The sequence below is a fragment of the Sphaeramia orbicularis genome, chromosome 4 (assembly GCF_902148855.1).
Source record: "Sphaeramia orbicularis chromosome 4, fSphaOr1.1, whole genome shotgun sequence".
Taxonomy (NCBI): domain Eukaryota; kingdom Metazoa; phylum Chordata; class Actinopteri; order Kurtiformes; family Apogonidae; genus Sphaeramia; species Sphaeramia orbicularis.
This window is the reverse complement of record NC_043960.1, coordinates 34,740,231-34,764,356: the sequence shown is the minus strand read 5'-3', so window position 1 is coordinate 34,764,356 and position 24,126 is coordinate 34,740,231. Positions and strand designations below refer to the sequence as shown.

The 24,126-nt window shown below is 38.5% G+C and overlaps 2 protein-coding genes across 3 annotated transcripts in view; one reads left to right on the top strand and one right to left on the bottom strand.

Moving 5' to 3' along the window:
- The window catches only part of slc9a7 (solute carrier family 9 member 7), a 29,353-nt gene extending 16,288 nt beyond the window's left edge, over window positions 1–13,065 (bottom strand). The window contains exons 1-12 of one of the 2 annotated variants that reach the window (XM_030131571.1): window positions 12,365–13,065; window positions 10,765–10,967; window positions 10,612–10,689; window positions 8,805–8,881; window positions 8,576–8,688; window positions 8,361–8,466; window positions 6,650–6,791; window positions 6,404–6,509; window positions 3,321–3,409; window positions 2,019–2,132; window positions 1,623–1,734; window positions 1,381–1,534 (exon numbers count right to left, since the gene is read on the bottom strand). In XM_030131571.1, the coding sequence (XP_029987431.1) occupies window positions 1,381–1,534; window positions 1,623–1,734; window positions 2,019–2,132; window positions 3,321–3,409; window positions 6,404–6,509; window positions 6,650–6,791; window positions 8,361–8,466; window positions 8,576–8,688; window positions 8,805–8,881; window positions 10,612–10,689; window positions 10,765–10,967; window positions 12,365–12,623 (1,553 nt within the window). In that variant the 5' untranslated portion in view covers window positions 12,624–13,065. The remainder of the gene's footprint in view (window positions 1–1,380; window positions 1,535–1,622; window positions 1,735–2,018; window positions 2,133–3,320; window positions 3,410–6,403; window positions 6,510–6,649; window positions 6,792–8,360; window positions 8,467–8,575; window positions 8,689–8,804; window positions 8,882–10,611; window positions 10,690–10,764; window positions 10,968–12,364) is intronic. The other variant, XM_030131572.1, reaches the window with a different exon arrangement.
- A 5,206-nt stretch (window positions 13,066–18,271) lies between these two features.
- rp2 (RP2 activator of ARL3 GTPase) lies at window positions 18,272–23,964 on the top strand. Its single transcript, XM_030131577.1, has 5 exons — window positions 18,272–18,596; window positions 19,556–20,224; window positions 21,705–21,819; window positions 22,164–22,249; window positions 22,342–23,964. Exons 1-5 carry the CDS (start codon window positions 18,432–18,434, stop codon window positions 22,423–22,425), a joined length of 1,119 nt encoding a protein of 372 aa, XP_029987437.1. The 5' UTR covers window positions 18,272–18,431; the 3' UTR covers window positions 22,426–23,964.
- The last annotated feature ends 162 nt before the right edge of the window (window positions 23,965–24,126 follow it).

Here is a 24,126-nt window from a genome sequence, read left to right as displayed (position 1 = left end):
GAGATTTTGGCAGTGCTCTAAACCTCCACCAAACACAATAGTTCCTGCTCAGTCCGAAGAGGCATTACTCATATTAAACAGAGCCTGTTCAGCCTGACTGCTATCTCTCTCTCTCTCTCACTCACACACACACACACACACACACACACACATACACACATACACACACATACACACACATACACAAGCAGCTCATAATCCGCTTTATCATGACAAATGGGAGCTCCCAACACACCATAGCCGGACAAAAATAAGTGAGGCTTGGCACCGGACATACACATAGCCATACAGAAGCACTAACGCAGCACGTCTACTGATGATAACACGTCAAGTTAGTGCAGTTATTAACTGCTCTTTAATCCCAAGTGCTCCAGCATTCAATCTGAGAGCTGAAAATCTTTGTTGCTTCAGAGGAAAAGGCAACAGCCTCAATGAGTTTGATGCTGCTGTTAGAGAAACTTGGAGCTGAAAGTCGGCGGCAGTGGAGACCTCTGGCCCCATCTCCTGGACAGTCCAAATACACAGCACAGCACACATAAAGTTAAAGCTTGCATTTACAAAGAACAAAATTACAGAAAAACGGACAGAGGCTCTTAAGAAACACATCCATATTACCTACAATATTAAAGCAAAGAATTAACAGTAATGCAGGATTTTTTTTTTATAAAACAAGACTTTTCTAAATCTTTGTTACATTCACTGTTTGAGCCTGCGAGTAAATCACTGCATATTCAATAAAAAGCAACATGAAACATAAATTATAGTAAAATCATGAATACTTCCAATATGTCTGAAGTTGTTTTTTGAAGGTTATTCATGCTTTTACTGAATCAATATTCAATTATAATAAAGTTCTTTATTTTTAAAGCACAGGGATGACCTCGCCGAAAATGTAATTACTTAATTTGAAATCTTTTTTTGCTACTGTTGTATTCTTATTGTTTAAACCCATAACTACGAAACAAATAATGATAAATAATTTATTTAAGTATGTGTAGGAGTGTGACAGACATGACAATAATAGTCAGAAGAACATGGAAAAAAATTACATAAGAACATCACTAATTCATTTTTAATGTTACTTTATTGCTGCTTATTATTGGATTCATCGGTTCATTTTGTCCCCCTTTCTTGCATATTTAGCATAAGATAATCCATTTACATTTAGAGAGGAAGGTATGTTTTTTGTAGCGTGCCATTTATTTTTTTCTTGGATTTTTACTATTCGTGCAGTAATTTAAAGAATCAATCCTGTAATGTTTTAGAGACGTTTTGGAGTAAGCGGTACAAAGTTGTGAATGGAAGTTTCTATTCCTACGCAGGTGCTTTTATTAGTTTCACATTTGCATATTGATATAGACGTAATGTATAAAATGTTACCTAATGTGAAGCCACGACAGCATGGGTGTTGTCCCACCTCCAAACACCCAGACGGTGAAGAAGACGATGAGCAGTGTCGTGGTGAACATCATCTGCCGGGCGTACGTGGCTGTATCCCGGATGGCTAAAGCAAACGCCATCGCCCCTCGCAAACCTGCACAGCATCACAAACAAAATGCATTCAGTCACTCTCAGTCTGTAGCCATGAGGACATTAAATAATAAAGGCTGCTATTTATTTACCTGCAAACATCATCATGTGTTGAAAGTTCCCCTTGATTTTGTGCCTTCGGCCGAGGTTGAGAAGAAAGGAGAGCGGATAAATGTTGAAGGCTCTTCCGATGAATATGGAGAGCTGACAGGGTATGGTTAAGGGACTGATCATACAATTCTGCAAAGTTGTTTTTGTTTTGTGCTTCTCATTTAAATTAAGAAGTAGATCATATAAATAGTCTCCACAGAGGGAGCCATAACTCTGGTCTCAAGGTCTAAATTATTTTGGGGTTAACTGTGTCTACATGAAGATCACAGCCACCTCCGAGGCATCAACTCTGGCCCACTTCTGCAGCTGTGGTGAAAATATATCTATGAAAGGAGCCGTCTTATCTGGAAACAAAAAATGTATTATAAAAAGGATACAAAAGCTCCTATGATAAAGATTGGACTGAAAATGTGATTCTGGAAGGTGAACAGAGCCAAACCCATGTAGGAGAAGATGAAATTCTCAGCCAGGAAATGGAGGACCTCAAAGAGCTGCAAACACAATGACACACATTGTAATGATTATTTCACTTTAGATTTAGTCTGTACATGTACAACAAGAGTTAATGATACGATCAGTGCAGAGAGGTTTACTGTTAAAATGGAAAAGAGTACAGATAACTTCATAAACTACCTTTGTGCATGAAATACTCTATATAAATACATTTGCTGTGATTCACTTTTCCAACAACTTTTGGATAATGAAGTTGAAAAGTCCTGGTACACCATAAACTTAAACCACTGTAAACCTCTAACCACTAATTATCACTGACTTCTGGTAAACTTGTCACAGTCTACCTTACCACAGGTTATTTCAGACAGTAGGGATATTGAAAATATGTATGGGTGTAATTTCCAGTCAATGATCAGAATCTGTCAGCTGTGACCTGGACATGACTCTGCTGTTCTACTCTTGTCTCAACACAGAAGCTTAGAAAACTGGCTTAAATATCTATAACAGCGTGAGATTTATATTTAGTCTTTTGATTTAGACAGAGAGGAGAGACGTAATGAAGATGGGTGTGTAACACTGACATTCTTTCCCCTGATTTTTGGTCCTGCAGCTTTAATTCAAGACAGTTTAGTATAATACGAGTACATTTGGGGTCTTTCTAGTAGAGCTGTTCTTACAGTGGAGTTTTTAATGTGGGAAATTCACACTGATTTGCTTAAAAATCCTCTATTTAGTTTTCTGAAGTAAGCACTATATAGATTGCCTTTGAATGCAGCTTTGAGAGTTTTCTCTTCCTGGATGCCATGACGATAATAGAACTGACTGCATCAGTGTTGGACAAAGGAGCTAAACACACCTACATGGAGAGAAATGGAAGCTTTAACAATAAAACTTCCCCCACTATTTTTAATCTAAGTGATGTACTGTAGCCTCTCTATTGTACTACGTGCTTTCTCTGAAACCGCATAACCAAAGCCTGCCAGGAAACTTGCAGCACGGATCCAGAATGTGTCACAGTGTGGTGTCTATGTGCTAATCTGCACCCTGTCCTCAAGACTGAACCCCCTCTGGGAAACTAAACAGTCGCGTCAGGAGAGATGTCCTCAGACAGCCCCGATTAAGGTCACAGCAGGCTGATCATGGAGCCATCTGGCACCGGGGCCGAGCGGCACCCTGTTCACACTGTAAGGGGGTTCCAAACATGTACACAGTGTTCAGAGTGCTACCTGTTTGGTGCGTTTGGTGGACTCTTCAGAGAGGTTGTTGTAAGTGTAGTGAGCCTGTGTGATGCCGCAGAACAGCACGGCCACAACACCTGCAAAACACAAAACACATTGAGAGGGTGCATGGGAATCTCAAATATGAATAATAGTCACCTGACAAACACATAATGTTTTATATGTGTATTTAGACTGAATACATATATTTTATTGTGATCATGGTTCTGTGTATATATTATATGTAGTTTTCCTTTGTTGTGTTTTATCGTTTTTCTACATTACCATCTGTGCTATACAGCTGCTGTGACAAACTGAATTTCCATGACTTGATATCAATATAGTTTTATCTCATCTTATCTTATCATAAGTCAATTTATTCATTCATTGGAGATAGTACTTACAGTGTTTGTAACTTGATTTTATATAGTTCATATGTACAGTTATTTCGGAGGTGGGTGAATAATTTAGAAGCATCAATTCCATAACTTTTATGTTTGGAGGAAAATGCTTACATAAAGCAATAATGGTTATTGCTTCTCCGACACCCAAAGCAGGAGTTCTTGGGTTGAGTCATAAAACACAAACACAGTTTATATGAACTCTTGGTCCCCTTTTCTTTTCAGAATTTGGCAACAATGAAATAAACAATGGCTTTCTACAGAATATAATGTGTCAAAGTACATTGTATTCATCTGCATCAACTGGTCTAGTGGCCTTTCCATCAATTTAAGGCTTCATTCTTTAGGAACAAATACAGTAAAATACAATAATACAAAAAATTGTTTGTTGAGCCTGTGTAATATGCAAATGCACAGTTCATCTGCTGCAGAAACATTTTGGATAAAGATGAGCTTCCCAGTCCTCTTAGTGCTCTGCTTCCGTTTATCATATTATCTGATAATTTGATCTGCTGCACATCTGCTGTATAATCTGCATTCCAAGCCCTGTAGTATTTCATTTGCTTAACAGACAGATCTCATTTTTCAAGAGACGGTTTAGCAGCACCGAGTTTAAACGGCTTATAATCATGTTATTCTACATGATTCAACATCTTGTGAGCTTGGAATTAAAAGGCTGATTACTGTAATTGTGCAAATTAGTAGCTTAAACTATCTGAAAAAACTTTGTTAAATGATAAACAACTTTTTAAAAATGATTTACTGTATGTCAAAAAACTAAGGCTGTTTAGTTTTTGTTTTCCACTTAGCCTACATATGAACTCACCAGAGCCTACTCTAGATACCATATTATTGATATTCAACTGACTTTGTTTATGGGACACTTTAATACGTTGACACAGAGGTCAAAGGACACATAATAAACACCCAAAATTTATCAGACAAAATGGATAAATACTATTAAAAAAAAAATAATTCACTCATTCCTTTGAAAAGATATTTTTAAATAGCTGACTTCCTGAATGGATAGACTAGAAAAACTACAACACATACTAGAAACATGAAGTGATTTCTCTCTTTTTGAAAACACTGCGTTTCTTGCTGTTCAAACACTAATTCAATGGCTCGTAAATGAGTGGAAGACTGTGTCTCTTCTAAAATAAACTGACCTTGTCTGAATGAAGTCATGGAAGTACCATTACGGATATAATGGATAAACCAATTATTTATTTAATTATTTATTTTTTCTTTTTGTCCTTTCCTTTTTCATTTGTCTCTAGATTTGAAAAGTCCTGCTTTTGATGGGTCTGTCTACTGTCATTTAGTCTGTCTATTCTTTTACTTTGCCTGATTAAACAAAGTTTTTAAAAGGCCCTGTAAGTATAGTGTAATAGGTCAATTTCGTTTATGACACACAAAACATATAGTTTAGTGCATATAACTGCTGCAACGGCATTTTAGTAATGTTATTTGTTTTGAAAGGGTTTCTCTTTTTTTAAATTAATTTTAACTCCATTTTACTGTGAATTACAAAATGGCCAGCTGACCAGCTCGCTTAATACCATCTTTTTTTAATGAGTCAAGACTATTTCTGGTTACATACAGCTGATACTTTTTCACAAAACTTGGACAAACATGAACACATTTTAAATTTTGTAAATATGCAATAGTTGAGGGATTCTGCATGCTTTATCTATGTCTGCATGGGTTGTCTCCAGGTTTAGATACTGCCTCCCACGTCCAAAGACATGCGCCTTAATAGGTTAACTGGTCAATCTAAATCACCTGTACATATCTATTTAACCCTAACCCTAATGCTGTGGTTCCCAACCTTTTTTTGGCTCATGACCCCATTTTAACTTCACAAATTACTGGTGACCCCAGACATTCAAAACGGAGACATTTTTTTTTTGCTAAAATTAATTTGTTTTTGATCATGCAATAGTTTGCTATACTATGTTGCAAACAAATGTTAATTTTAGATGACATTTAGTCTATATAATGTATATTATTATGGATGGAAGCAGAAAAGCCAGGTGTAGATTACTGCACAAAGTGAAAATTTTATTTTCCTTGGTCCGGATATGTACAGTCAGTCCAGCTTGGATTTACGAGGCTGACAATTAATACTGAACAAACAAGAACTCAAACTATGAATTATAAAAGAGTTGCAGCATCTGAAACTGACCACAATGAACATTTGAAAGATAAACAGTACCACAGTGCTTCAGTTTCAGCTTCACAGATTATCATGTTTTTTATGAATTGGGATTGTCTGTCTCAACTCACCATATATTTTTTATCAGTAAGTTTTTATTAATTACTAGAAATTTCAGGCAACCCCATGTTGGGTCCCAACCCCAAGGTTGATAAACACTGCCCTAATGTGAATGTGAATGTTTGTTCGGCTGTATATGTCAGCCCTGTGATGAACTGGTGACATGTCCAGGGTATACCCCACCTTTGCCCAGTGTTAGCCGGGATAAGCTCCAGCACCACATGACACTTACAAAAACTAAGCAGTTCAGAAAATAAATGAATGAGTGAAAGCAATAGTTGAGGATTTTGTTTTGATTCTGAAAAAATAAAACCTCACAAATGATTTCCTCTTGCACCGTTGCCACAAATGTCTAGTAGTCACTTCCTAAATTACACTCACTTCTATCACAGCTAAGTCCCAGTGAATCTCACCTGTAAACCCACAGGCCTCTGCGAGGAGGAAGGTGCTCCAGGACATGAGGAAGAAGAGGGCCGTCTCCAGCAGAGGGAAACAGTGCAGCTTAGTGAACTTGGTCACGTGGAAGTCATGTTAAAGAGCAACACTTTTGAGTCATTTTTTACCACCAGCAGTGCAACATACTATAAAAGAACTATGAAGCAAAAACATTTAGAGGTTACTTTTTATATGTCAAACTTAATTTCCTCACTGAAGGATATGAGGGCGGTGACAACTCCTGTAGCTGCACCCATCACAAAAGAACCACTGAAGATACCGAGGAAAACACCCACTGACTTAAAAAAGGCAGAGGCGTCAAACATGTGAGTGTTTGCTCCACTGGGCTGGTAGGCCACAATAGACCTAAAAGACAGAAATACAAGAGTAGTGGTTAGTTTTCCAGCAATTTGAATACTGTTTGTCTCTATGTCTTGATTTTTTAATCAACATTTAACATAACCCCATTTAAAGGAGTGTTATTTTGCTTTTTTTTTTAAATTGAATTATACATTTTAAAACATTTACCTGTGGTCTACATAAACTGTAAATGCTATGCTTGGGTCTGAATTCTTCATTAATTCAACTCCATAGGTTCATTTTCAACCCTATTTCTGAGAAATGACACCAGAAAGGTCATTTTGAGTGCTTGGCCCTTTAAACGCAAATGAGCCACTTCATGCCCCACCCCTTCAGGTTGTTGTCCATGCTGCTCTGTCCCTTTCAGCCACTTGTGTTCATTAATACAACTAAGAACTGAACATTTTAGGTTTGGCTTGAAGTTTGTACATATTTTCAGTATGGACTACAACCGCTGCTGCTGACAAACATTTATGTCATACTCAGAGAAATGTTCATCTGAAGTCTTGACCTTATATGTGCAAATGTCATGACATAACTAGTAATAGACGTAATAAATTAAGAAGGAATTGAAACGAGTTGAAGAAATCCACTCGATTTTTGCCAAAATGAATATAAAGATAGCTTTGCAGCACCTGGAGGGTTCAAATTCACAGACCTCCACCAAGGCAGATCAGTCGTGCCCCCCCCCCCCCCCCCCCCCCAACACCACCAAAATTTTATCATTTCTTCCTTGTGCCAGTATCAACATTTCCTGAAAATTTCATCCAAATCCATCCATAACTGTTTGAGTTATCTTGCTAACAAATAGACAAACAAACAGAAAGACAAACCCTGATGAAAACATAACCTCTGCCATTAGACTTGGTGGAGGCAATAAAATTGGGTTTAGGAAAATATGTTAGTGTCATGTATTGAAAATGATGTAGGATGTATTTTGTTGAAAAAAGGGAATGCAGATATGTGCTGTAATTTATAGATGCGCAGTTCCTTCACTGATATAAAACCAATGTTATTTTGTGATTTTATTTTTAAAACACACAAAAATCTGAAGGATTACTTCCACACATGTTTATTTTATCAATGACCATATTCATTTCACTTTTTCTTGCTGATATATTAGTGTAATGTGTTTGTACAACACCAGTGAGTGACTTGTTTTTTTCAATAAACTAGGTGAATAACATGAAAATCCCCTAACATTATGACCACATGACTCTAACCACAAATTCGAAACCACCCAAAATCCCAGAAGCCACTGGTTTCACACCTCTAACACTCTGCCAAACCTTTTAAGTGCATAGTTTCATCTTTGTAGTTGATGAAATGTTCTAGATTATCTACAAAATAAAACATTTTTCAAAAGATCTCAATCATATCTCCGAGTACATTGGATGAGGTGTTTTATAAACCTCCAGCAGAGGGAGGCAAAGCACAGTCAGTCAGTCAACGTCTCACATGTCAGTGTTGAATTTTCCTATTGGAAGGGAAAAGCAACTCAAAAAGTCCTCAGGCAGAAAAGTTTAGGTATGAAGGAGAGGAAGGCTGTGTAGATTCAGCAACAGTTGGACTTACGAGGAAAGCACGATGGCGACTGCATCGTTCATAACGCTCTCTCCAAACAGCAGAGCATACAGATCCCCATCTGCATGGAGCTCATTAAAGATGGCCAGCACAGTTACTTCAAAGAGGGAAACACAGACAAAGAAAGAAGGAAATCAAACATTAATACAGAAAGCATTTATTAACTACTTCCCATATTGTGGGCTGACAGTTGGTGACTAACACACCTGGGTCCGTGGCAGAAATAATAGCACCAAAGAAAAGGCAGTCAGTGTAGTAGAACTTGTCCGTCAGCTGCCCAACTACTTGCATCAGTTTGACCACACCGTACATCAGGTTCCTGAAGATCGACAGCAAAACAAAAAAATCTGGACTTTTATTATCACAACAAAGAAAAGGGCAGTTCCTTCAAAACAACTGAAATATCTGCAAAGTTTCTGGTCATGACTCACTTACCCGATAACAAAACAAGAGATGGCAGTGCCAAGAAAAGCATATGTTATGATGGAGCCCAGATTCCTGAAGAAGTGTCTCTGGAAGATTCAAAATATAAATTGTATACAAAAAGGAAAAGAAACTGTGTACAAAGCATTGCTGCAGCATATTTAAAAAACTGACACTTTTTTGTTTCTTTTTATAACAGAAATTTATGTTAGCACTAGTGGATATAACAAAGGCCTCAGGTCATTAATGGCCACAGGCGGCTGTCAAACACAAACACAGATTCAGCTGTTTGACTGGTTGCAAAGCAAACAAGCAGCGCAGCACACCAGCCTCTCCACATTACTTTCACGCCTCAGCTCTACAACTCGCTGTGCAGCCAGTGTGTAAGAAACAAATATGCTGATTCAGATATCTCAAGGAAATGAGCCCTTTCCTTCAACAACTGCTTAGGCCTGTCAGGAGTGATTTCTGTCGTGAAAACATGAAAGAATCACACAGAGGGAAAGGGGATAGTGTGAACATGTGGTTCAGATCCTCTGTGGGAGCTCATTAGATTAAAAACCAAATTATGCAGATATTTGCACATCAGTTCCCATCTTGCATGTTAGCTTAGATGATCTAAAGAAGATGAGCAACATGAAGCCTTAATGCTTAGGTTATGAATATATCACTTCACATCGCTTTCTTTACAGATTTAAACATGGTGCTTGAAACTCCCATTGCAATCCATCTTTAAAAATTGTAGATTCTCAGATGATAAAACATCCTGTTACCTATTTCTTGAGGCTTGTTGCTTAGCAAATTCAACCTTGGATCCCAATTTCATAAGAAAAAAATAAATAAATAAATAAAGTCAAACAATAAATACCAATGTTTGTGTACAAGCATTTTCAGTCAACTTCTTCTTTTACAAAATAAAAGGACTACTAGAGAGTAAACAGGTTTGATGAATATATTATTTATCACTGCAGCTTTTTAAGTTACTTATTAAGCAATTACATCAAATATGTGCAAATTCCTACCTAAAGTGAATTTGAAGCCTTTTGCTGCTTCATAACAGAATATTGCTTTGATTGGTCATATTTTAGTATTCTTCTCCACTGCACTAAAAAATATGATGATGATACTTCATGTCAAACATTATCTTTGCAAAATGTGAATTACCTGCAATCCTGTAGTACATATAAAGCTGAAATCAAAGAATTACAGTATGTGAAATGGTATGAAGATGCTGTGCACAGTGCTAAAGTTATTTCCCATCATTCCTTGATATTACATTTCACTCTGTAATTAGATAAGGCTGAGTTAGGTCCTCATACTAAGATACACCAGTTGTTTTAAAGCATTAGATTCCCTGTTATGTCCAGGCCCAATGGAGTAAAACACCTGGACTAGTACAAAGAAGCACCACCCATATGAAGAATTTAATAAAGTATGGTAAAAGACCACAAAACCACGGCAGCCGAATTCCCCCAGTATAACACATCTGTTTTAAGGGCACAATGTACAACAATGAGGAAAAAAAAAAAAACAGTTCACATTGTCAGCATCAGCTGTTTCTCTCTACCAGCACAAATGTCAAAGAGGAAATGAAAGACATCTGCTGTGGACTTCCCCTCAAAAGGGCCACTTATGTTCAGCAAACACTGATCACTCTCGCAGTCTGGCCAATGGACACTTTTCTTAGCCAACCATCTGTACAATAAGACAGCAGCAGTTTGTGGCAGCAGACACTACCTTGACTCACAACTTCTCACATTTCTACTACAAATTTAGTCTTTGTCTACCAGATTTTTCAATGACCAGACGTTTCTCTCACCTTCTTTAGACTGTAGCCAGCATGAAAAATAATCGGAGGCAGCAATATGTTGAAGAATACTTCTGGGTCAAATGTCACCTGAAAAGAATTTAAAGTTAATGTAGTAAATCTGACAAATGCAAGATGAAAAACATATTATTTCTTGATTCTCACCTTGCGCAGCATGTCATTCTGCTCCACATTGTGAATCTCCTTTAAGTTGATCTCCCCTTTAAGAGTGTACTCAAAGAACTTTCCACTGACATTAAGCAGCAAGGTGGTGGTAGGCCCTTCTTTTAGCGAGCAGCTTGGTGGCGTCTGGTTATGGTAACTGGTAGCAGGGATGCCGTAACGCAGAATCACACCTACCAGCAAACCTGAGAAGATAATAAGATAAACAAATACACAGAAAATGCTAAGCAATGAGAACCTCTAACAAATGTGTTTTTCAGTAACCACAGAATTACTCCAGAGTAAAGCATTATTAAGCCAACTGCTCCATTTTTCAGGTGATTCTGTTTTACAAGACCACAGCATCAGGCGGTGACACTGGAGAGCAACAGAGCAGGGAAGAAAAATGGGGAGTGGGTGAGCAGGAGCTGTGGGAGAGCTAAAGCCTGGAAGGAGGAATGAGGCAGGCAGTTAGAGAACATAAATCCTGTGATCAGACAGCAGCTATCTGCAGGAGACATGGCAAAGCTGCCAGCGCTGCGTTCACTCCTCCTACTCCTACCGAAGGGTTAACCACGTACATCACACCATGACTGTGGCCTGACCACACAAATAGTGACAGTTTGAAGAGGACCGACACCAATTAATGGATGACACTGAATAACTGATGTGTCTTGATCATTACGGTATGTAAGCTAATAAAAATAATTCTGCTATACACTGAATCAATACTATGACCCGGTTTCAACTTGGCAACACTTTCAGGCTAGTGACAGTTCAACAAATGCAAACAGTCTGATGTAACAACAACCTGCTTTGACTTCATAACATCAAACTGAATCCATTCCAACTGTATTTCTATGGGGTATACCATTACAAATATCTGTATTTGACCTCCTGTCAACCTGCTAAAGCTCATATTTATAAAACTGAAGGATTCATGAAGACACCTGAAGACTACTTTAAAAATACAGTAGAGAAAAAGACAAGAGAGGGAGACAAAGCAACACCATAACAAATCAAAGTCTGCCCTTTTCATCTGTAATCTGTGGTTAATGAGTGACATTTTGGTACTAGGAGGATCAGTCTGATAAGGAATACAGAAAAAAAAAAACAAAAACAGATGTATTGTTTCTGTGACCAAAGAGGTTACTACTTAAATTATTTATCTCATATTTATGATCATATTTAGTGTGACAATGAGCATTTGGTGATAAAAATCCGACTATAACACATCTTGCACATTGAGTCAGGGGTAAATCAAAGCTGCACATGCACACACTTAAGGAGACAGAAGCCGAAAGCACATTCTAGAAATTAGCAGTGGCCCAGCCAATTAGGAGCAATGAAAAGGGCTTAGAAATGCAGTGGCGCGTCTGTGCATTTGTGCAGGGCTTAGTCGTCCCTGTATCCTCAGCTTTATCTTGCCATCGTCTCAGTGCAGCTTCTGTACCGCCGCTAAAGAGACTGAATCATTGAAAGCCTGCGGGAAGGAGGTGGTGGTGAAGGAGAGTGTGTGTGTGTGTGTGTGTGTGTGTGTGTGTGTGTGTGTGTGTGTGTGTGTGTGTGTTCGTGCATGACACACATGACCTGTAAGCCTCACCATATATCATTGCCAGTCCAGTTTCGTGCAGAAAGCGGACGCGTCTGTGCTTGAAGAGCCATATAGTAAGAATGGTTAAGGTCAGCAGCAGAATGAATGTCAGCAAATTAACGCTGTCCTGTCGGTGACTTTCCTCAGCCTCCTTCTCGGTGGCAAGTTCTTCCATTGCGTCGTCCACCGCCTTCATCCCTGACACCGTGTTCAGTAAAATCCAAACGGGCATCATGGTCTCCAGCGCGGCGCGTCGGAGAGGCTCCATGGTGCAGGATGCTGCTGCTGCTGTTCCTCACACACCGCCTCTATGCCATGTCACTGCTGGAAGGTACACACACAGCTGAGCCGAGTGGGAAAACAATCCAGTGCTCAGAGACCGTAGACCGGCGAGTTCAGCCTTTTAAAGGCACACTGCGTGGTGCGGAAAGCAGGAAGCCGCTCCACAGTGAGACTGCGCTGCCCTTGTGGAGGAGAGCAGATCACACCGTGGACACACTGTGGACACACCGTGACCCAAGCTGGTCAGCTTCAAGCCACTACTGAGTCATTGTCCTGAGATACTGATGATTTTGCACAACGGCGCTTGGAGCTCTTCAAAACAGGAAATTCTTTAGGCCTGAGATGAAAAGTCAGCGTTTTGTAAGAAGTAGGATGAAGCAGACATCCGCTGAGGATGATGGGATTTCTTCAATAGAAGGGTGAAAGGTGGGCCAGGGGTGCAGCTAGAGGGGGCAGAAGGAAAGAGACTTTTTTCTGGGTCCTGTGCATCATCATAATAAAACAAAACAAAAGCTATGTTGTTTTTACACTCTTGTAATGAGCATAATATATATTTCTCAGTCTGTTTATTAAATTACAACAAAAATAGAGGATAAATAAACAAACAAACACATAAATAAATATATACACATGGCTTCTACAGGAAGAGTGGTCTCTAGAGTGATCTCTGATCCCATAAAATAAAAAAGTAGCCCAAACAATATTTATTTGTCAGTATATATTTTTCCATACAACACGCTGAAATTGACCCTCTGCTTTTAACCCTTCACTAGCTGAACCATGCACCATGAGGTCACCTGCCATGTCAGGTACCTGGGGAGCAAATGGGGTGGGTTAAGTGCCATGTTCAAGGGTACATCAGCTAACCCTTTCTCTGCCATTCTGGGGAGTTGAACCAGCAACCCTTTGGTCACAGGCTGTTTCTTCAACCTTCAAGGCAATGGCTGCCCTCCTAAAAAACAAAACACATGTTGAATGAACACTGGAAGACTAATTCAGTAAATTTCATAACGTCTATGCAGAAGAGTTCAAGACATGTTATGTACAAAGGAGGTCGCACTAAATGCTAGATACTTCAGTCTGTTTTTTGTGAAATTCTTGTTTTTAGTGCTTTTCAATGTTTCAGTTGTATCTTGTTACAGTACTGTATATTCACCCTATTAGTTCAGCCAGGTGTTATAATAACATATTTGAAAAATCTGAACAATAACAAGTAGTTCTAGGCACAACAAACCCCGCCCTCGCACATATTTTTCCTATTATAAGAAAATGGGAAGATTTTAAAAATTCATTAAAAAAATTTTTAACTTTGACCTACTGTTCCCAAAATGTAATGAGATCCATTCTGGGTCACTGGCAATCTATAAACCAAATTTGGTATGAATTCACCCAATAATTTTGCTGCTACAGACATTTGAAATTTCGCTCATTATAAGTAAATGGAGAAAAAAAAGATTTTAAAAATTCATAAAAAATTTTAACTTTCACCTACGTTTCCCAAAATGTAATGACATCTACTCTGGGTCACTGGCAATCTACAAACCATGAATTCAACCAATAGTTTTGCTTCTAGAGAGTTAATAAACAAACAAACAAATAAACCAAACCAAAAATAACAACCCTCGCCTCCCCTTCAGGAGCGGGGTAATAACCAAAAGTAGAGATGGGCAGATAGTTTACTCTGTTGTAAATTCAGGGAGGGGTTGTATGTATATACTGCATTGATATTCCAAACTTTCAACAGCAGGGGGAAGTCACATACCAGAACACACTTAAGACTACCACAACCACCACCACTGAAAAAACACCACATCTCCACCAACTGCATCACTGAGTAAAAGTCTGAAATTCATTATTTACACTCATCTGCATTATGGTATCATCAGGTTTTCTCCTTCAAACATAAATTCTGAGCATTATTTTGACAACCGGGCAAAATAATAGATGTCTTAGAATCCTTGTAAAGAAGCCACTACTCCAAAACCAACATAAAGAAGGAAGAAAAAAAACCCAGCTAAAGTTTTCCAAATGAACAGTGACACAGATTTGAGTTGATGGGGGAATATTCTTTTGTGTTACAAACACTGTGTATGAATGGATGAAAAAGACCTACAGCATCCTAAAAGCGAAGCATTAACGGGGCATTGTGTTGTAGGACTGTTCTGCTGCAGATGGACTGATGCATTTAATAAACTTAACTGTATCATGATTCATATGGATATTCTGAAACTTCATCTGAACAATCACGGCCAGGAGTACTGACAGTGACACAAGCTGATTTTTTGCACAAATGTGATTCATCTCCCAATGAAAGTCTTGGAAACTTATAAAATGCTTGTAATTTTGTTGTTCCTTAGTTTACCTCAGAAAAGCGTGGAAACAAATCTAAAAACTGTAAAGCTTGTAAAAACAAATTTGTGTAACTGCCTAAACCTTTGGCCACAACTGTAGACAACAAGCTAAAGCTTATGCATATATGGATCTTTTAATGATCCTTTCTCCAAAAAGGTGTTTTTGTTTGATTGTTTTTTGGCATTACTGAGCAAAAAAAATCTATAATTACCTGTATGTATATTGTAATTTAAGTGTTCTGACATTAAAAATTCAATTGGTTCCTGTAGAATTGTTTGTATTGTATAAAATGTACCCAGATGCAGACTTTGTTGAATCACAGGTGTTTTCAGACAGGTGGTGTGTTACATGTGAGACATGCTAGCTGTAATTACAGATCCCTATTCAGATGCTCTACTCAGTGACTCAACATGGAAGCTTTGAAAAATATCAGTTTATCTATCTTTATATTTTGTCTTCTGATTTGGACTGAGTAGAGATAGCTGCAAGAGGACAGTGAGTATTATGAAATTTTATCCCTTTTCCCCTGATTCTGGCTCAGGGAGAAACTTGGACAAAATATCTTATAGAGTGTTTTGCTTCCCAACATATTTGATTCAAGCTACACAGTTTAAAGGCAATGGCACCAAATATCAACAAAGCGTATGTATACTTTTGACCCTGTGAGAATGTGATAGAGTAAATCATAGCTGAAATTAAAAAAAAAAAAAAAAGAAATAAAATAAAATAAAAAAGCTCTCAGTGGTATTTTGCATAGTTATTGTGTAAACTAATGACTGCAAATGTAAACTCTCTTATACACATAGGACATTCTGAACTAGTTGAGCACTAAATGAGCCAGATACTTCCTTTAGGGATTGGAGTTGTCCAAAATGTAAAGAAGCAGTGAATAGGAACCTAAATTCCTCAGTATGAGAGGCGAACATCTCCAAAGGAATTGAATGGTAATGCTAATGAATGTGAACTTGCAATGTGGAACTGCCATGAGGTGCAGTGTGGGGCTAACACCTCCTAACAGGTTATTGAAGCTCTTCTTTGTATACTAATTTGAAGTGTTTCTGCTGTTTCACTGATTTCTTGGATGGCTCATTTGGTTAATGCAGTGTGCTCCCAGTGAGGTCCACTTTTTTATGTTAACCTGTAAAAAAAAAAGCATAACGTGTCCGCACTTGAAAACCCTCAGCCTTCAGTCCACGCCAGGGTTTCTCAGCCTTTTTTGAACCAAGTCCCACTAACGGTATCATCAGCCTACTGGCGCTCCCCTTATGCCCGAAAAAATTTGTGGGACGGGGGGACGATGTACCTCTACAAGTAATGCGACGGACCTGTATGTGGAGGACATGGTGGGTTACATAACTCTGTAGATAAAGCTGTGAGAAAGTGAAAGTGAGCCCCCCTCACCTTATCAGTGACTATTTGCTGCCGCCCAAGGTTGAGAACCACAGGTGCACGCCAAAGTTACCGCACATACAGATGGACAGACGGACGACAAACTGATGATAATACCCTGTAGCGAGGGCCAAGGGTAAAAACTACAGTAAAAAGGCAGAGCAGATGTTAAATAAATTGGAAAGTGATGCAATAGTCCAGTGTTTTTCAACCTTGGGGTCGGGACCCCACATGGGGTTGCCTGGAATTCATATGGGGTCACCTGAAATTGCTGGTAATTGATAAAAATGAAAATAAAAACTTTCTAATAAAAAATATTTGGTGAGTTGAGAGAGACAATCCCAATCCATGAAAGACATGACAAACTCTGAAGTTGAAACTGAAGCACTGTGGTACTGTTTATATTTCAAATGTTCGTTGTGGTCAGTTTCAGATGCTGCAGCTCTTTCATAACTCATAGTTTGACTTATAGTTTGTTCAGTATTAATTTTCAGCCTTGTAAATCCAAGCTGGACTGACTGTACATATCCTGACCAAGGAAAATAAAATTTTCACTTTGTGCAGTAATCTACACCTGGCTTTTCTGCCTCCGTCCATAATAATATACATCATATAGACTAAATGTCATCCAAAATTAACATTTATTTGCAACATAGTACAACAAACTATTACATGATCAAAACAAATTAATTTTAGCAAAAAAAGTCTCTGTTATGAATGTCTGGGGTCACCAGAAATTTGTGATGTTAAAATGGGGTCATAAGCCAAAAAAGGTTGGAACCACTGCAATAGTCTATCGTGTCATTTGAAAGTAAGTCATCACTAAGCAGCAGATGTTTGATGACAGAGGAAGATGTGTCATCACAATGAGAGACAAGTACAGCCAGCTGTTTTTAGCTGAGAGGGGGAAAATATCTTTCTTCTGTTTCAGCAGTATTTCACCCAACAACTCCTGTCCTCACATTACATCAATATCAAAACCTCCCTTGTCTCTTTCATAAACCATTTACCATATTCTATCCACTCCACAGTTTCATCAGTAACAGTCAATGTGTGGTCATAGAATTAAGGGGGATGCACAGTGTGCTTCAGTACATCTTTCACAGGGGCATGATGGGGATTACCTATTATTAGAGTGTCTTGTGGCTTAAGTTGGACCTAATCTGACGTCTGGTTGGACATGGTTACATATGTGGTTTCTAGTTTGTGCATGACAGTTCTACTTCAGTCAAACTTCACACCAACACTGCAGTTAAAAAGAGAACATGGTGGCAAATATCAAAAGCATCTCTATTAACTTCAATATAAACCTGAGTTTTTATTTCATCATGCCATTAGCAATTATGTTATTTAAGATACTTACATGGGTTGGTTGTAAGTTTTTTTAGTGTTCCTCGTTTGGTAAAGACAACACCCAGATAAAGTACGCCCAATGTGCACATAAAGATGCATTCATGGTAATCCAACAAATGCAGTAATCTAAAAATGACACGCGCGATCCCCCTCTTTAACCTCTGATGGAAGCAGTCGTTTCAGACCAATTGCAGAATAACTGCCACCCATGTAAAATGCATCTGGCAACCTGGTACTTTCCGTAGTAAAACAAAATGTTAAAGCTAACTTGTCAGACACTAGTTTTTTATTTTTACAAACTAATCTAAGAATCTCTGCAGACAAAGCTAACAGACGGGTGTTAAACCGCAAAGAATATACTGAAGGACTATAATATTATTTCTTCGTATAAACAAGCGTTACGATCTCGTAATAGGAAAATGTGATTGCGGAAATAACTTTTTACATGGTGTACTCGAATGCCTCATGGGTGCACACCTCTTCTGCGTGACCCCGTCATCCTGTTCTCATCTCCTATTGGCTGTTGCAATAGCTATGACAGCACCCATTGGTTGCGAAACGGAGCTGGGGGAAACGGGAAGCTAAAAAAATCTTGTCAACTAAAGTGCACGTAAGCTGCTGCCTCACATTTTTTCGTGTTGTACAAACCGGCGTTACGTTTAGAAAGCGGTTTGTATCTGGTCGCAAATAAGAGAGCAAAATGGGGTGCTTCTTCTCGAAAAAATCCAAAAGAAAGTCATCGGAAAAGGAGGATCGTACGCCAACGACAACGACTGTTGAAACTACGACGACAAGCAACGCGGTTCCCCTTGGCAACAACACCGACGAGGCTCCAAAGCAGTACAGCTGGGATAAACGAGAAAAGGTAACACCGCGGACCACAAAACTGCACTTAATGTGAAATAAGAACAAGACAGAAATAAAAACGGCTGCGTTAGAAATGGAGCCCCCAACACTTCCGTAGCTTGTTTTGCTAATTAACAATTGTTAACTTGGTGTCGAATCGCTAACAGGTGAAAATACTGTGTATGATAAGAGGTTCCGCTTTATTTGGCTCGTTTAATCTAGAAGTAAAACCATTAATGTTTGCATCAAGATATTAACGAATGCGTATAATGCAAATCTACTACCTGATGTATTGACTGGTGCTTTTGCTAATTTCCTAAGTGCAACTGATCTGAAACTTAACCCGTAACTGAGATTTGTGTTTGCATGCGCCTTTATCTCTCTTATCTAACTAGTTAAAGAAAGCATCCCACGCTTGTTACGTGTTGACAGTACTATTGAGTTTTAGACCCGTTCACTTCATGTATCCGTGTTGAGCTCATTATCGGATTACTACAGAGCACCGTGCGGTTCACGGCTCCACAGCTGACCACACTTTAGGCACGGCTGTCTCTGATAAGTGGTGTTGACTAAACCAAACGGAGCTTCTACTTCCGTTTTGACTCAGAGGCTGTTTCACCTTAAATGTGATGTAATAATTCACTATAACTGTTCATTCACTGTGAGCGTTTTGCAGCTTACTAGAAACTAAACAAAAACTAAAAATGTGTTAGATATGATAAGCAACAGTTTATGCTGATAAGTCACAATAAATGTCAAATCAGTGTTTCTTTTTAGTTGAGGAAACCAGATGTTTGTTTCTTTGTGGTCCAAACAAGATAAACACTTGAAAACCATCACAACATTTAAATTAGAAAAGTGAAGACAGTTAGAATAGCATGCTTGCTCAATGTCAAAATATGTCAAAGTAAAATAATAAAACATGCTAACTATAACTATAAATCCATGTCATTTAGTTCTGTTTTTGTCATTGCGCAGGTTGATCCCAAGGACTACATGCTGACTGGCCTTAAAGATGTCACAGTGGGTCGATTACCTGGCAAACTGAACGGGCAACAATTTGTCATTCAGGAGTGTGAGAACTGCAACATCTATGTGTTTGACCACTCGGCGACTATCACCATCGATGACTGTGTCAATTGCCGCATTGTTCTAGGACCTGTCAAGGGCAGTGTGTTTTTCAGGGACTGTAAAGACATCAAGTGTGTGGTTGCCTGTCAGCAGTTTCGCACAAGGGACTGTAAAAAGCTGGAGGTGTTTTTGTGCTGTGCCACTCAGCCCATCATTGAGTCATCTACGGGTATGAAATTTGGCTGCTTTCAGTACTTCTACCCAGACCTGGCCTTCCACTTTAAGGACGCCGGGCTCAGCATATTCAACAACAACTGGAGCAACATACATGACTTCACACCCGTGTCAGGGGAGAACAACTGGAGCTTGTTGCCAGAGACTGCAGCAGTTCTGGATTTTGTTCCGGTCCCAGACCCAGAGTCTGAGTTCAAGTCAGTTCGAATCTCCACTGACCCTGCACGCAGCATTGTGCCTTTGACAAAAGGAGGGAGGCGTAAGGACAGCGAAGAGTCCTGCCTCTTTGTTTTCTTTGCTGGAGAGTACACAACTGCAAATGCCCGCAAACTCATTGATGAGGTAGGATGAAATGTTGAGGAGGTTTTGCATAAGCACTATTGAAAAAAGGAAGCAGGAATGTGGAATTTGTTAAAGATCACTGAAGTTTGAATGCAGCTACATATACTTTTTCTTTGCTTTTTAAGTTTGCAGAGTGTTTTAAAAAGCAGTGACCTACATTGGGTATCAGCATTGGTGGGGACATGACCACCAACCCAAGATTAGAAGCACATGGTTTATATGACCCCATTTAATTTTAGGCTAAATTTTTGAGTCAACAGAATGTGGTCTTGTGATTAAAATCAAGACCAAATATCTTGACTTTCAACGTTTGTATTTGATAAATTTTAATACTATTGCCAATATAAGAGAGATACATATTCATAATTAGCATGTCGCCTAAAACCCAGAATATGCGCCTCATCAGATTGCACTACTTTTATCTGCTGCTGTGTTTTTCAGTCTATAAAATAATTCATTCACTGTGACATTTCTGTGAGAATTATGGATGGAAATTTATGTCAGTTTGATATACCACACTCATAAATGCTTACTCCTGCCAGTAATTTGACTATTAGCCTACTGATGACATAAGTCGGTGACTGCTCATTAAGTAACACTAGCTAACACAGTTAACTAACATCAGGGGACATTATTTTATATCCCAGTGGAGAGGCTGGTGATGTTTGGTAAGGGGTTTAATATTGACACTGTAGCATCGGCCTTGTTCAATTATTGTTAATTAAACACTCAGGGTGGGGCAAAAGCTCCTGGTATTCCAGAATGTGTTGACATATACAGACTTAGTTAGGTATGCTGCCCTGCATGCACAGTAGAGGACGACACTACGTCCAGGATTTGACTCCAGCTCTGTGAGTATGTTGGCAGCCCTTTACCAGGCTCTGCCATCTGAAAGATAATGTGAATGAGTTTGCTCAAATACTGGTAGGGACAACCCTGTCCTTCCATACCGTCTGTGGGTTCATATCCATAATCAAACTGATACCCTTGTATAGATGTAAACCACCACCACTTTGTTAGCAGTGAGTGAGAGCCTGTGTTTTATAAAAACACCAAACAAAACCCTCAATGAATCCAAATGAAGCTTTAACAGCTCCTTAAAAGGCAGACTGATCTGAAGCTTTGGTTGCGTCACCACTGAAACTCCTGTGAGAGTCATGCAAGGAATTAAGTTAAAGATTGCATGTCTTATCGAAGCACTTTCAGTTCTGGGCTGCTTACAGATTTCATTGTTTGCTTTAGTAAAATACTATATTCTCTACCTCACACCAGCTTTTCTTCAGCTGACACTTCAATACTTATAGAAGTTGATCTAGAAGTCTTAGCTACCTATGTTGATGTTGAAGGATTTCAATTGTGTTCTGTATTGTGCCAAAATAAGCATTACCTCACTGCATAAGCATGAGAACAGATCTGCATGTGGGCTAGGAGGTTCATTCTTAACGTTTATAGCATAACTTTTCTCATTTCATTTTCTCAGGCAATTGCCAAAGGTTTTGTTCTCATCCAGACGAAGGAAGTGTCAATGCGACCTGAGGACGTGAAGAGAGTGTTTCAGAACAGTGCAGAGGATCTTGTGGAGTGGATCACCAAAGGTAAAGCTGTTTATTTCAGTCAGACTCAGCCCTTAAAGGTAATAATGTGGTTTGTAACAACTGTTGTAACTCTTATTACAAATTAGTGAACTTTCTCTTTACCCAAATATACTGTAAATGACTGGTAGCCAACATGATCACATGGTTTATACTGTGACAGCATTGCTGATTACTAATTTTCCAGTCACAGAAATCAACTGAATCAGCACTAAAATTGGGTAGTGAATACTCATGTTTTAGTTGTAGAGTGCGGAAGTAGGAGTCATAAAGCAGCAGGAAATGCTGGAAAAACCCTCAAATTGTGTAGGAGTTTGATCTTTTTTTTTTTAATCTTATTACTAAAGGTCCTGTAATTGCCCTTGAGTTGAACGGCGATGGAGTTGTGGAAGCTTGCAAGAACATTGCCAATGAAGTTTTCAGTGGGACCAAGGTAACCACACTGTATTTGTACCATGTGTCTATTCTGGATTTTAAACAATTGACTTTCGTTTTATGAGAATATCCTGTTTTGTTTTTTGGCAGGTTTTTGTCTCTGATAACAAAAACACATCCTCTCGAGACGTGGACAGCTTCTTCAACTTCGCTGACATGCAAATGGGCTTGTGAACGATCAAAACAAACCAGTCCGATTTCTTTGTGAACCTCCACCCTGCAGTTTAAGTTGAATATTGGCAGTGTTTCATTATTTGCTTCTGTTGTTCTAAAAATTAGGCAAGAATGGAGAATGTTAAGGACTATTTTTGATAGATCTTTTATTACAACAAATCAGTTCTGTCGTCCTGACTAAGATTCATGCCCTTGTCTTCTAAAAGAAAGATTGAACCATTTGCTGTAGACTACATAACACCAGTTGGTTACTGAGAGTGCTGTGAATATTTATAATTCTATGAATGTATTGGGGAATTCTGTTCATTTTATGGAGTGTGAATGTAGCTCCTCGCTGTAAGTGTTATTCATTTTAACTTTTGGTTCTGTTTTTTATTTTTATTGTCTGAAGCGGTCTTTGCAGTGGAAAAAAAAATGAGCACAAGAATGCCTGAGGAAAAATATTTTATATATGAAGTCATATTTTTTATTTCGTATGAGAATTTATTTGTGTATGTGATGTAGATGATCAACTTTGTGTATATGTGAAAATGTGTAGGCAAACACCTGTATACATCCTTATTGGTATCTGTTAGGCCAAAGTTTAAGTGTTGATTTGTGTATCTTGCTGTTCATTAAGATGTGTTCACACAATGGGCAAAGGTGTAAACACTTCTGTAATTGCTGGGTTTTTGATGTAGGGTTAAGGTTTTTTAATGTGATAACTGTTTTTGTACACTCTACTGAATGTTTTGTAGAAAAATATTGTTCATCATGATACAGTTTTTTTTAAAAGATTGTCACTATATGTTTGCAGATTTTTCACTCTTAAATGTTAAAAAAAAATCTGATTCTAGGCTATTAGAATGTGATAATGGAGGTTGACAAACTTGAGGCAGTGTAAGTAGTGACTCAATATTAAATAGAAAATGAAATAATCCGTCCCTCTGAGCTAGCATAGCTTCTGTGTCCTCCTTTGAAGCTGTAATTTACAGAATTTCCTTATATCATGTATGACAAACTATTCAAAAGGTTGTGAAGGGAAATATTATGGTTCTCTTTTAACCTGATCAACCAGATTTTCTTTAATAAAGTGATCTTATAGTTCAGTTTGGGCCATTTTAAAACTTTCCATCAAGCTGTAAATGCTAACATTCCTGCCTGACTGCTCTAAAGTACAGTTAACCATGGGTTTTGCATGTCTGAGTTCAGTAACAGTATGCTGGCTTCCTCTCATTACAGCTCAGTAAATCATAGTGCACAGCTTTCACTTCAGCTGTTTGACTTTCACCTCATTTTCATTGTGAACACTTTCAGCTGATAAAGCCTGTGCAGCACATTTAGTCAAAGCTATGTTTAGCTGAAGCTTGTACAGTTGCCTTTAAATAAAAAGCTACATAGAGACTTGATATGGTGTACTTCTGTATTTCTAAATCTTTTGTACCTAACCATACAGTTTTCATAGAGCCGTGTGTCTTCATAATGGTCCATTTGATTGTATTTACTGTCTACGTGTCTTTAAAAAAGTGCAGTCAAATTAAAAGCCTGTAGAATACATGAGCAAATCTTGGTGGTTGTTATTTCACTGTAATCACTGTGTTTCTGCTGCTGTGTGTTTGGTTGTGATCATTACTGTGTTGTCGGTGGTAAAATCGAGTGCACCTATCCTGAGAGGAAAACGGCGGAGTTTAGGACCTGGTGGGATGCGCGGTACAATAGAGC

Coding starts and splice junctions, on each gene's coding strand:
- rp2 (XM_030131577.1), top strand. CDS start 18,432: ATGGGGTGCTTCTTCTCGAAAAAATCCAAAAGAAAGTCATCGGAAAAG. Junction 18,597..19,555: donor GCTGGGATAAACGAGAAAAG/GTAACACCGCGG, acceptor GTCATTGCGCAG/GTTGATCCCAAGGACTACAT. Junction 20,225..21,704: donor CCCGCAAACTCATTGATGAG/GTAGGATGAAAT, acceptor TCATTTTCTCAG/GCAATTGCCAAAGGTTTTGT.